This window comes from Amphiura filiformis, chromosome 20, assembly GCF_039555335.1.
Source record: "Amphiura filiformis chromosome 20, Afil_fr2py, whole genome shotgun sequence".
Taxonomy (NCBI): domain Eukaryota; kingdom Metazoa; phylum Echinodermata; class Ophiuroidea; order Amphilepidida; family Amphiuridae; genus Amphiura; species Amphiura filiformis.
The window spans coordinates 28067029-28080442 of record NC_092647.1 but is presented as its reverse complement, the minus strand read 5'-3'; the positions used below and the strand labels follow the sequence as shown (position 1 = coordinate 28080442).

At 37.8% G+C, this 13414-nt stretch overlaps 1 protein-coding gene across 1 annotated transcript; it reads right to left on the bottom strand.

Moving 5' to 3' along the window:
* Positions 1-3268: 3268 nt before the first annotated feature.
* LOC140142904 (uncharacterized) lies at positions 3269-12939 on the bottom strand. The gene is made up of 6 exons (XM_072164926.1): positions 12842-12939; positions 12266-12468; positions 11369-11469; positions 9463-9646; positions 7681-8193; positions 3269-6113 (listed from the first exon to the last, which is right to left on the bottom strand). Exons 2-6 carry the CDS (start codon positions 12410-12412, stop codon positions 4701-4703), a joined length of 2358 nt encoding a protein of 785 aa, XP_072021027.1. The 5' UTR covers positions 12413-12468; positions 12842-12939; the 3' UTR covers positions 3269-4700.
* Positions 12940-13414: the final 475 nt, after the last annotated feature.

Genomic DNA, 13414 nt, shown 5'->3' with positions numbered 1-13414 from the left:
TATTTTTGTTTAAAACAAATATTTTGAAAAAATGAGAAAACCTTCCTTAGACTTTGATGTACTCTATAAACGATAGTGAAAAAAAGTTTACCTTTGCTTGCATATTTTTCGAGTTATCAAAAGTGACTCTGAGAAATCGATGTTTTAGTAAAAAATGTCATAATTATACACAAAACGTTCTTGTATTTTAAAACAGCAAGACTTTCGCGCTTGTAAAAGCTGTACCTGGTGCATGGTCTTAATATGCATCTTTTTGCAACAATGAATTTATAATGTCTGCTTTTAGTGTGCCAAAATTCAAAATAATTAAAAAATCTAAGTGGCATTTTGACTGCAAATTTGTGTTTTGTTTACACCGCATTTGCAGGCATTAAAAACATACCGAATGCGCCTTGACTGCGTTGGACATACGCGCAGAGTTTCGCCGTGTCACACGACGCGAATCGCGCGCGTAATCACAATATTTTGCAATCGCGCATTCCTGACTCATTATTTCCCGCCAATTTACTAAGCTGTCTTGAGCCATGTGACTTTTTCGAGTTGAAAAGAGTGAAATAAATCAAGCAAAAATACGTGTAAATATTAACCGAGGTCAGTGTTGTATTTTATCAGTTTCAAGTGAAAGAATACATCTTAGTGTTGATAAATATCAAGAAATCTCAAATTCGAGCGTGGATGAATGTGTCTTCCATTACTCTGGCCTTAAGCTTGTCTTTTAGAACACAGTAAATAATAGGTGCCCTTGCGACTAATTAATTTAACTACCCAAAGCACTGATTACATTGAATACAGCATAATGTCCAATCTGAAAGGAAGACACCAAATTTGTAAACAATAAATATAGAATTACAAAGACAAGGTACAATGTCTATAGCTAATTACATCGCATAGATCTAAAATGACTGAAAAGAAAGACATGTACTCCATGATCCCTTATGATGTAACATTAGTACCAAAGAGGACATTGCAAAATTGCAAATTTCTGTGCTACATTCATTTTCGCATTTCAAGCTGCTACCACGAAAATAACAACATGTGAATATATGTGACACGATCTGGTCCATTAGAGCCAAAGGAAACATTTTTGACAATTGAGTTACTGTGATTATTATATTATACATACAATAGGCTATCGTTTACTGAAAACCCCAAAGGTCTAGCATAGTTGGTTCTAAAGTTGTGAAGTTTTTTGTTGTATATTTTCTTTTGTATTTTATTGTTTTTTAACTCCATATTTTTATATTTATCTCAGTTTCAAATTTGCCCCCATGGACCAGATTGTGTCACATATTCATTGTGTGTAGGTCAATGTAAGGAAATTTAAAGCTAGTTCTTAATTGGCAAAGCGAGAAAAAATAATCACACAAAAAAATTCCTCTTCAACATTATAGAGTCCAGATTTCAAACCAAAGTATAGGGATGAAAACAAGCACTGACATAATTTCCTGAAACTGCTTTAACATTTCCTGAAAATGTGTATTTCCCTATACTTTGTACAGGGAAGATCCAAGCAAAATTTTCTGAAATCAGGAGATTTTCTGAAGATTTACATCCCTGATATATGCTATGGATGATCCCATACTGGATTGTCACACATAAGGACCAAATTAGTGTACCTACAACCTAGATCAGCAAAGGCCAGCCTTCAAATGATAACTGGTGTCTTTAAAGCTTGATTGTTAGTAAGAATTGCACATCATGTATGTAGCACTCAATTAGCACACACTATCGCTACAACATACAGCACACAAAAATAAGCACACATTTTGAATCAAACTTTGTCGCACTACATGGCCAACTTATTCTGGAGGTTTAGTTTGTCCTCCATGAGGGACACACAAACATGGCGGATTCTGACTAATTGGTAATACAGTAAGCCAAAGAATTAAGGTATCAGTTATGTTCACCCCTGTATATCCTAAACAAAGATAAATATGTCAATATTAAAACCAGCAGCCAATACCTGTACCTGTTAGCTGTGAAATTGGTTGAGAATTAAAGACATGGTGATCTAAAACCCAAGGAAGTAACTAAACCAAAAGTTGCACTTTCATGTTCTAATCAATGGAAAGCACTGCGCTAATTCTCTTGATCGAGAATGCTTTGTGTACAAACCAATCGGGCATGTAATGGAGCAAAACTACAACTTTTGAATTTGCGTCTTCCTTCGGTTTGGGATCATTGTGGCTTTATTTCTTGACTGATTTTAACAAATGAGGTCTTAAATCTGAGTTTGGCTGTTTTTCTCAAATTTCCTCCCTATCTGGGAAAAAAAAGATTTATATTTTCCCTGTGTGGCTGGGAACCCTGTAACTTTTAGGCAATTATTGATGAATTATCTTCATTTTTGTAATAAGTTTGTGTTTTGAAAAGTAAATATGCTATTCCAGTTGAAATTCATACACCCCTACATCCCCAGCATGGAAGATTAAGGCCATGTCTTCCATAGGGGTGTATGGATTTCAAAAGGAAGAGCACAATACTAGAATACAATCCAAAAACACTAAAAAAACGTAATTTCATAAATTGAACTCAAATGTAGGTTCTGCTGTCATATTAAAATTTTGTACCAACTCAAAATGGCCTCATATGTAACACTACTGGTGAATCCATGGGCAAAGAGGGCACCTCCAGCGTTTTTAGGAAGAGCTCGAAATCACAACAATGATATGCTTCTTAACCCCAACACCCAAAAATCTTACGATGAAAATTTCTACGCATGCATGAATCCCAGGGTCTGCGATGACGCAATCACCCAAAGTGTTATATGGGGGATTTGCCATTTGGTCTAATACCATTTGGTCTAATATCCATTTTGTCTACATCCATTTCATATAAACCCATTAGGTCTATATCCACTACGTCCAATAATCATTTTGTCATATAACCATTTGGTCCGATAACCATTTGGTCCGATAACCATTTAGTCTAATAACCATTAAGTCTAATACCATTTAGTCTAATAACCATTTAGTCTAATACCCATTTGGTCTATAACCAATAGGTCTAATAGCCATCTGGTCTAATACTCATTTGGTCTACAAACCATTTTAGTCTTACAAGCATTTAGTTTATTAATAAATAGACGAAATTGTATTAGACTAACTGGTTATTAGACCAAATGGGTATTAGACTAAATGGTTATTAGACCATACGAGTATTAGACCAAACGGTTATTAGACCAAACGGTTATTAGACCAAACGGTTATTAGACCAAATGGTTATTGAAGAACTATTAGACCAAATGGTTATTAGACTATATGGTTAGTAGACATATTGGTTATTAGACCAAACAATATTAAACTAAATAGACATTAGACTATACGATTATTAGACTAAGTGGCAATTAGCCTTTCTGGTAATAGACCAATTGAATATAGACTACTCGGGAATTAGACGAAATGGTATTAGACCAAATGGCAATAGACCGTTATATGCTCACGGAATTGCTGGCCGGGCAGCAATAACCCGTGCAGCTACCGGTCCGTGGTCGTGTTGTTGGCATGCGGGGGTCAAAGGTTCGAATCCCGAGAGTGCCAAGTCAAAAATTCTTCTTCTTCTTGACTTTTTCGTATCTTTTTTGACTTCCGATATCAAAAAGCAGGGTCCAGTGTTAGGGTTAAAAGCACTACAAAGGTTTGCACACTCCGTGCTTAATCTACATTTTTAGCCCAATGTGTTACACACAGAATGCAAACAACCACGTGTGCCGGGTGCATAGCAAAATTATCTAGAGGTATACACTATTTGCCCTCTATGAGCGACACACAAACATATAGCACAGTCAGTATTCTTTGACCTCAGCTATAACGGAGACTTAATTAACAATACCAAAACATTTTTCAGCCTGATGTGGCAGTGACGTCAGTGCATATTTCATTAGGCGCAGCTTCAAATTAATGCTCAAAGCGCTGGTGTATGCACGCATCCGTGCACTTAAAGACGCCCTATAGATGCGTGCGAGAAACAGCTTCCTTAACACATTGACGTCACTGCCACATCAGGGTGAAAAATCCTATAGTTAGTTTTGCCCATTCAAAACATACAAACCATCTCAAAAGTTAGGTTTTATAATTGGGAACTTTTTTTCAAGAAGGCACCATATATCAACAATGCCTAGAAAAGCTGCTTTTTGCTTTGTAAAAATATCATAATTTTTTGCCATTTTCTGCGATTCCTTTTCTCCGATGAAGGCACCAAACGAATCAACCTTCCTTTTACATGCTACTAACCAATCACATGCTGTGGGGAATTGATCATCAGGCACAAACTAGTCTTTTTACTTTAGTCTCCAATTATCTCTGTATTTTCTACCATGGTGCGACTTGTTGCTAGTATACAAAATATGTTCACACTTACATGTACACAGTTTCAAAAATACAACCATATTGCGGAATTGGAAACACAAAGCCTCATGTCCATTTATTTTATCAAGAAATGAGATTTTTGTATAATTTTTTTTTAATGAGATTTTGATATCCAAATTTTTAAAAAGAAATTCCCTTTCCATCAATACAAAGCCAATTAAATCTCAATAACCTACCTAAAGTCAGTGCAACAAGTTCTTATATTGTATATAGCATGACCAAATGTCAATTGCCTTTTTCTCAAAATGAACATGACCAAATTTCACTTGCCTTTTTCTCAAAATGAACATAAGGCCTTGTGTCTCTGTGCCACCAATAAAAATAAACATCTTTTTACAAAAAAGCAGTTTTTGATTTTTTCATCCATTCTGGTAGGAAAAAATTTGACTCATGAGCTTCATTGTCATCATCATCCTCCAATGCAACATCAGGAGGCGATGTTGATTCACCAGTTAAATATGCTGGAAGAAACAAAGCACACAGCCTTTCATTGTTCTCTTTTACTTCCTCCATCTTGTTTGATTCCATGCATCCTTTCTCATAATTTACATCTTCCTCAAGGTGAGTTCCTTCTCCAGACTGCTGCGATATATCTTGGCTCCATTCATCCCACCAGGATGAGTCCAAGTTATCAAACTCTCTTGAATCATGCTGATACAAGTATTTACGTTCGTTCATTTTATACAGACTTGTTTCGACAGTGATCACTTCATCGTCTGACATCATGTATAATTTCTCATCAGGAACTTCTTCCTCACAGTCCGGTTCTAAAGTCTTTGGATCGCCAGGTTCGCTGCTAATTGCACTGCAATCAACAATACCTGTATCTGACGATGTTGCGGTTGATATGTCCAAGTTGATGACTTTAGGTATGTCTGTTTCACTGTTGCTATGTGAGCTGCTGCCTTCTTCTTTAGGTAAGTTCATTTCACTGCTACTAGGAAAGCCGATGTCTACTTTTTTGGATATGATGATGTCACTCCTACCAAGATAACTTGTGACTACTTTTTTGGGTACACTTGTTTCACTACTATGAGAGTTGTCGGATACTTGTTTGGATATGTTTGTCTCACTATCCAGATAACTGATATCTACTTTTGTAGACATGTTTGTTTCATTGCTACTATCACATATGTTATCTGACACCTGTTTTTGGCTCAAATCTTGAGTGATGCTAGCTCCTACATCATTTTGTTTTGTAGAAGTCACTGGTGTGCTATATGATGCATTTTGATTGATTGTTGTCATTGTAATCTCACTTACTGCAAGTCTTTCTTTGTGACCATTGGAATATTTCTTCCCTTTGCTAGACAACATGTCTTTGTGCAGAACATCATAAGATATTTCAGTTGGTAGTGTTAATCCCACTGGAGCCAAAACTGTTCTGCGATCATCTACCTTTGCTTGATTACCCAACCCAGACTGAGATACATTGGAGTTGTTGCTTGGCAACAATGAGGCTAGGTTGCTTGGCAATGATGAGGCTAGGTTGCTTGGCAATGATGAGGCTAGCTGCCAACATGATTCTAACAAGAAATCCAGATCAGCGGATTCGGGATCTTGGAGTTCAGATGATCTCTGGGCAATCGTCTCTGCAAGTTTGTCACCCTGTACATGTAGGTCACTATCTGGTAGGTTACTACTGGTATTGATCTTTGGGTGAACACCGTTGCTTCTGCTTGAAATCCTCATTGCTGATTGAAGCCGGGATTGCAGCTCATTGCTGCTTTGAAGCTCAACATATTTCTGCAAAAACAAAGAATAATAAATGCAGGGTTAATGAAATAATGAAGTTGATCGTGATACATGTTTATTAGAAACTGTTCCCCCATTCACCGTATGTGATACCCAGAGATTACAACTTAACATGATCTATATATATTATCCCACTATGCAAATTCAAAATCATAATTTCTTGAACTGTAGTGATACAAGCATTCATGTAATAATAATAATAATAATAATAAAAGACATTTATTAAAAGCACACTAATATATATGCATAGCATAAGCTGCCTCTAGGCACTATGAAAACAGGTTTTAAAACAATAGCAAAATTCAATTTACAAATAAATTGTATAACAGTAGGCTATACATATAAAAGTAATAAACTATGATAAATAAAAACATTGCTTTAAAAAGTAACTCCATAGAACAATATAAAAAGTATCAGGTACACGAAATTTCTTAAACTACAATTGCATTCAAAAACATATACAGTCATAAGCAAGCATATATTGTAATAACAATTAATAAACACAACTGGAAAAGGATGCCAGAAAACGTTCACGCTGTCCTAACGCATGCAAAAACCCACCCGGGGACGAACATAAACCAAAAACAAGTGGAGCTGTATGCACCAGAAAAGGGTAAAAACATTTAATCAACTACAATGTACCATAACTTAACTGGTCCACCACACAGGTGCCCGCGACAAGCCATTGCTGAGAAGAAACAAGGAACCACAATGTTCATTTTATACAAAATTTTAGTTTACAGTAATCACTTCACCATTTATACATAATTTCTTATCCATACTTCCTCAGTCAGGCTCTAAAGACCAATACTAATGAAATGATATCAGATGATCACTTTTTGTGATTTCTCCATTAGAAGTGAGCAAAACTGAACAACAAAAGTTGAAACAACAGCACAATAGGTCATTGAATGTCCTGACTAGTTTGGTATAGCCTCTCAAATGAATCCATTTTGTGTGTGTATGTGATCGCACTTAAAAGAAACTTCGCGCGTATGATGAGCAATGTCGCCAAGTCTGAACGCTGTACCGGCGCGGCTTTAGCTGAATTCAAGTACGCTTAGAGGGCACAGGCATGGAAAAGTAGCAAAGTCCATCATCATCTGTTAATGAGGGCCAATCATTCCATGAAGCATGTGCACAAAAATACAACGCTCACTCTGCACTTGTTAGGCAGAAAAAAAGGTTTGTCTCTGCATGGTCTCACAGGAGGTGGAAATGCAATACGGGAGGTCTGGAAATGCAATACGGTTAAAAACAAGGAAAAAATGTTTGCTGCCCGATTTTATGAATGTTGACTGGTGACCAGAGATAAACCTATTTTTGGGGGGCCTTGTGTCGTATTTTTCAAAACACAGTCTTGACATCTTTCTCGTAAACGCAGCTGCCCTCCTGTGAGAAGTCTTGCCCCTGTGGGATGCTGCCCGCTTTATGTTTAGCCCATTTTTGTTCAAGTTTGCCTCCTGGAAATTTGCCTGAAAAAGTCGTGGCTATGCCACTGGATGGTGGATTGATCATCTGTAGTTTATTAGACCTATGATGCTTCTATTATGCTTACCTTATTATCTTGTAAATACTCCATGTTATTTCCCTTGGGCACACTTTTCATTCCTTGGACTTGACTGCAAGCAGCAGCTTGTACAGAAGGGTCACCTTGCATTGCCTCAGGCGTCTTCCCCGGCAACCTCCTGCTATTCCTCCTCCGGTTCCGCATACCAGTAACCATACCACTAACAGTAGTTGCAGAGTTACTGGGCTGATTCTCATGTCTCTTCAATGAAGATCCTTCATTAACCATATTACTGGGCTGATTCGTATGCCTCTTCAATGAAGATCCTTGGTCATTTTGGGAGTCAGAATTGGTCACAATTGGAGTCCTCTTGTTCCTTGTTGATTCACTGTTATTTCCATACACCGTGGCAGGTGCATCAGGTGGTAACTGAGGTGAGTGTACTTTCAGTGATGATCCTTGAGTTGTTTGGGAGCCAGAGTTTGGGATTGAAATTGAGTGACTACTTTGACATGGTGGTGCTACTACAAAGTGTAGATCTGACGGGGAACCTGCACTGACCTGTAGTAAATATAGCATAGTACAAGTAGATAAGCATTTTAGTTAAAAACAAATTTATTATACATATAGATCGTAGAACAATTCATGCATGCCAAGCTTGTTTCATGAAGGCATGAGGTCATAGTTCAATGATGAAACTAAGTAATTGAACATAAAAGACAGGCTTCTAAAAGTGTACAGTTTCATGTCAGGAATTTCAGGATTCCAGCAATACCATTGATTACTGGGCAAGATGATTGGACCAAGCTATGTCACATTTGGCATGCCAATTTTTTTCTTTGGTTGCACTTTCATATATTCAAATTATGACACCTCTAATATGCAGCATCCAAAAAATTAAGACAAGCCAGTACTGTCAGTGGCTTTGGCCCCAAGGTAATACCATGCACAATCATTGTTGGGCATATTTGTGGTATGCTGGTTGGCTCATAACACTGGGGAGTTAAAGATTTTTAAGCATGCATCTGTAAGCTGTTGTGAAAGACTGTCACATAATTCTATTATCCATCTGGAAGGTACTTTGTTTCTTGTTGTGGAGGATCCATTATGAAAACAACGCAAATATCTCTCACAAATGAACAGGTTTCTTGGATTATGCACTAATCCGATGAGCCAAGTGATGGTTAGAATTCATTCCGCCATTACTGGGGGGCGTCCACATCAAATTGGTGTTGTAACTGCCCAATTGGGTGGAAAAGCCCTGCTTCAAATCAATCTTATCATTGTATTGCATTATAAACTTTCAGCATCCTTTTGTCACACAGGTGATGAACACAGTTTAAAATTCCTGCAGAGCCTGCATCATTTAACATTTCAGGTTGGATACCCCCATCAATGGCTGTTATTGAGGTGTAGGAATGTGTGGAATTGGATTTGTCTATACTAGGCAGACAGTTGTGAATAGGTTAAATGCCAATACACCAAACACACATACTGTTGTGCTTCAATCAACCATTTATGCAAGTTCAGCTCATTCATAGGCTGAGTCGCAATTCAGCGTAAGGCTAGAAAGAGAAAAAGAAAAGACTATCTCGTTCTCAGTTCTGGAATATCTTGGCAGCCTTCATGTTGGAAGACGAAGTGAATCTGCCACATATTCAAGACTGCAATACATTACAGAGGGAGGATCACTCTTGTTCCAAATTAAAAATTGCATGTGATTGTTGCTTCATCCAGTGTAACCCTCACACATGACTGGTCACAAAGATGGTTATAAATACACACTGTGAACACCCTAAAACAAAAACACGAGAAGACAGTTCGACTTACCTGGCACAATACAGTGAATGGCTCGAAACTAGGCATCTTGACATCCGGAATGTCATCTAGTGTTTGACTAGACTCTATCGCATGCTTCTGATGTTCAACAATATCATTCAGTGTCTGCAGATGCTGCTGTGCTCTGTCTTGGTAATTGTCCCTTTGACCTTTCAACCATTCTTTCTCAGGTGGGCTGAAATGAGCAAAAATGTGTCACACATTGATTTTTTAGTTATAAAACCGCACATTCAGTGCCTCAGCATAATTTTGATAAAAGACTTCTGGCTTTCTCAAAGGTTTATTGATCTGCTTTTAGAGAGGGGAATTTGATTCTAAAATGAGGAGAGAGAATCATGAAGAGAAAAAACAGGACAATCTTTCTCTGTTCAAGACCACCACTGGGAGATAAGAGTTCCAATACCCCGGTCAAAACAACCAGTCAAGTCTCCGGCTTCAAAGCAGATAGACCAATAAACTATGCTTTGGGATACCCATAATTATTTTGGTCAGCAGAATGCAAGTAGAACAAAGTTTTTTATTTAGTCTTGACAACATTTATGGTAGCTTGTCTGGGGAATAGGCTAAGGGTTATCACCCCCTCTCTCAAAAAAACATTTTTGCTCTTTTTATGATGAAATGTCATAATTGAATTCCGGAAAAATCATTCCAGGCACTTCATTAAAGAAGCTATAGTTTAATTGGTCACTCAGATGAATATTGCATAATTAACCATTTGACCTTATCGGTAAATCCCACAGGCTTTTGCAGGTATACCCGAGATGTCGTCATTTGACATCACACCGTCTTGAAATATAATGCATAGTTACGTTGCTTGCCCTCGAATGGATTTTAAAAATTGGGTCGGTCGGTCGGGAAAAGTTTTTTTTTTTTTTTTTCCGTTTCCCAGAAACAGACATGGCGAATACCGAATCGGCGAATGCAATTAATGGTTCAAGCATTTCCGTAGCAGCAACATCACACCATGGTCCAGCATCTGTGCTCGCCACTTGCACCATAAACAATTGTAGCTCTTCTACATGTAGGCCTACGTTTAATGAAGTGTACAATTCTCCTACACGTAGTGCTTTCTGCTTTTCAAAACTATCATATTAATCAGCGTGTTCGATCCCTTGCTTCACCTGTAGCGCTACTTGTGTTGTGTCCGCCATGTTTAAAGTGAAATCATATTTATACCGAGCGATTTGTGCTCTTAATAAAAGTAGCCTCAACAAACATGTTGAAAAAAATAGTGCAATGTTACTTCCTAGTCGATACAAACAAATATCATGAATCTAAATATTTATAAACAAGAAATGAATATCTGGTACAACTGTTTTCAAATTTTATCTACTTTTACCATATTTTAACATCTGCTATATTGTATCCATTCTTGCACGATATGCACGGTTATATTTTGCCTGTAAATAAACTCATCCCTAGATCGCCGTCCGAAATGTGCAGGTGGATAGCAAATTGTATTAGAGCTTAGGACGCTGAGGTGGTATACTGAAATTGCGGAACTCGACAGTCAGGTACAGCCGGACACGTAAACATGCAGGATATTGTATTTTACAACGTTTCTTTTAAATCATCGGTTTTTCAGGCGAAAAATACATGCCATTTTGGGAAAATCGCAAAAAAACAACTTTTTTCAAAAAAAAAAAAGTTCTACAGTCGGGACTGCCGAGACGGTCGTTCGGACGAGGGCAAGCAAACAACTTTTTTTGTTGGCCTAAACGATGTGCGCATTGGTGCAGATTGGTGCAGATTGATGTGACGTGAAATGAAGACATCTCAGGTGTACTCGCAAAGGCTTATGGGATTTACCGAAAAGGTCAATCAGAAACCCTGTAAGAAAGACAGTAGTGCTCATGAGTTAACCTCTCCCTCCTTGATTAGGCTACACGTATCTCACCTTATATTGAGGTCCATATCAAATATTTCATATGTATATGTCCCTTTATCAAGCAGATCTTGCACTTCTTGCTTCTTTTTCTCATGCTCCATATTCAAGATCTATAAAACAAGAATATGGGGAAAAAGACAGTTCAAAATCAGTTCTTACAAGGGTAAACAACATAAAGTTACCCTTTCCCCATCTACTTGACAATTCATTAAATGTCCACACTTGGAGGATGATACATGATATGATGTATTTCCCGATACCCCGCTGGGTAAACATGCAACCAACTCAATGTTAGCTCAAGTGGCAGTTGAAATCCTGCTGGTAACAATTTTGCAATGCATTATGGGCAGTTCTAAATTATCCTCTATTCCAGACTAACGCACAAAAGAAATTAGATATACTTAAATACATACCCACAGAGAACACTGACTGCTTGAAATGAAACAAATAAAGTTCAATCATACCAATTGCTGGAACTGTCATCAACTAGCCAAGTGATTCTAATTTGGCAAGAAGGGATGTGGGAGGAGAGGTCACTTAACATAAATGGCCATACAGGTACAAATGTATGCTCCCCAGAAAGACCCGTTTTGGACAATGCAGCTTTTAAGACCCTTGAATAATCATACCAAAACAGAGTGCGAAAAGACCCTGAGATTGAAAATTCCAGATAAAAGACCCAAATTACTCATTCCTCGCATTTCTGGTTTCTTCCAAAAGATTTTCAACAAGAAAGCCAAGAAAGTAACATTTCTGGTTTGTTCCAGAAGATTTTCAACAAGAAAACCAAGAAAAACATCGATTTTGACTGTTTACAGATCCGTAAGATCCCACCCTTTTACGCCGTCTGCTGCCAATTTTTTAAAAAGACCCATCATCTCCGTATTGCCATTGCCATAGACCCACCTGTATCTCTGCTCTTTGCACTCTCTCATGCAGCATCCTCTCATGACTGTCTAGCTCTGGTTTGGCATGTATCCCATTGTCTTGTTCTGTGCATGTAGCCTTGTTAACCGTCACTATGCATGTTTTCCTAATAGCTTCAGCCTTCATTTCTTGCTCGAAAAAATAGTAGTTCACTGGTTTTCTGCCCTAGCTCCATGATGAGTCTGGGGAAAAAACACCACTGATAATGAATTGTTTGGCACGCCACATAATCCTCTGCAAATTCACATTTATATCTATATTAGGGTTGCTCGATTGGGGTCTTCCAGTTCTTTGGTCAGAAATTGTGGTCATCCACTGATGAGTAGTATTTGCCCCATTGTTGAACAAATATGCTGGTTCCTATTCATACACATAGGTGGAGAGACACAGAAGAGACCAAAGCCTTGTCTAAGTAACTGAGTGCACATCACATTGGCACCACTGGGGTTTGAACCCACAATCTTCTGATCATACAGCAAAGCAGGTACCCCTGCTCTACCATCATGACCATGCCCTCTAAAAACTGAAATATTCAGACCTATTTCATATGTTTACCTTTTCTTTTCTAGCTCTACTCCATTCAACTTCTGATCACAGTTTTTGCTCTGAGCACGACTGATCTGTAGCTGCAACAAAAGACCTCCATTTTCTGAATCGTCTTCAATTCCTTTGACAATTCCTGCAACAAGAAAATGCTCAATAGTTTAAAAAAAGCTTTTTGTTACAGCATATATCAAAGAAGTCCCAACTTATGATCGCGTAAATTCACATTAGCGCACATGCCAGTCACATATTATGCAAAGCACAACTAGCATAGGTGCTGGGCCCATCTGCATGCATGTCATACTGATATATCAATCCATGATGTTATGAATCTTCACCGATTGAACTAATAAGTAGCACCCAAATATCCATCAACATACAGATCTTTGGGACACTTTTGAAACAAGTATAGATGTGATACTGATTATTTTAAAATCAAACAAATGGATGAAAGCAATAATAGGTGAAGACAAAATCTGATACACAATGAATTTCATTACTGCGTGATGTGGCTGCAAGTTCACAAACCAACACCTAACATATCGACTGCTCATTCAAAAACAAACTGGCAAGACTTTCAGTGTT

Coding starts and splice junctions, on each gene's coding strand:
- LOC140142904 (XM_072164926.1), bottom strand. CDS start 12,412: ATGAAGGCTGAAGCTATTAGGAAAACATGCATAGTGACGGTTAACAAG. Junction 11,470..12,265: donor TGCAAAGAGCAGAGATACAG/GTGGGTCTATGG, acceptor CTTGTTTTATAG/ATCTTGAATATGGAGCATGA. Junction 6,114..7,680: donor AGTATTTACAAGATAATAAG/GTAAGCATAATA, acceptor TTGTTTTTGCAG/AAATATGTTGAGCTTCAAAG.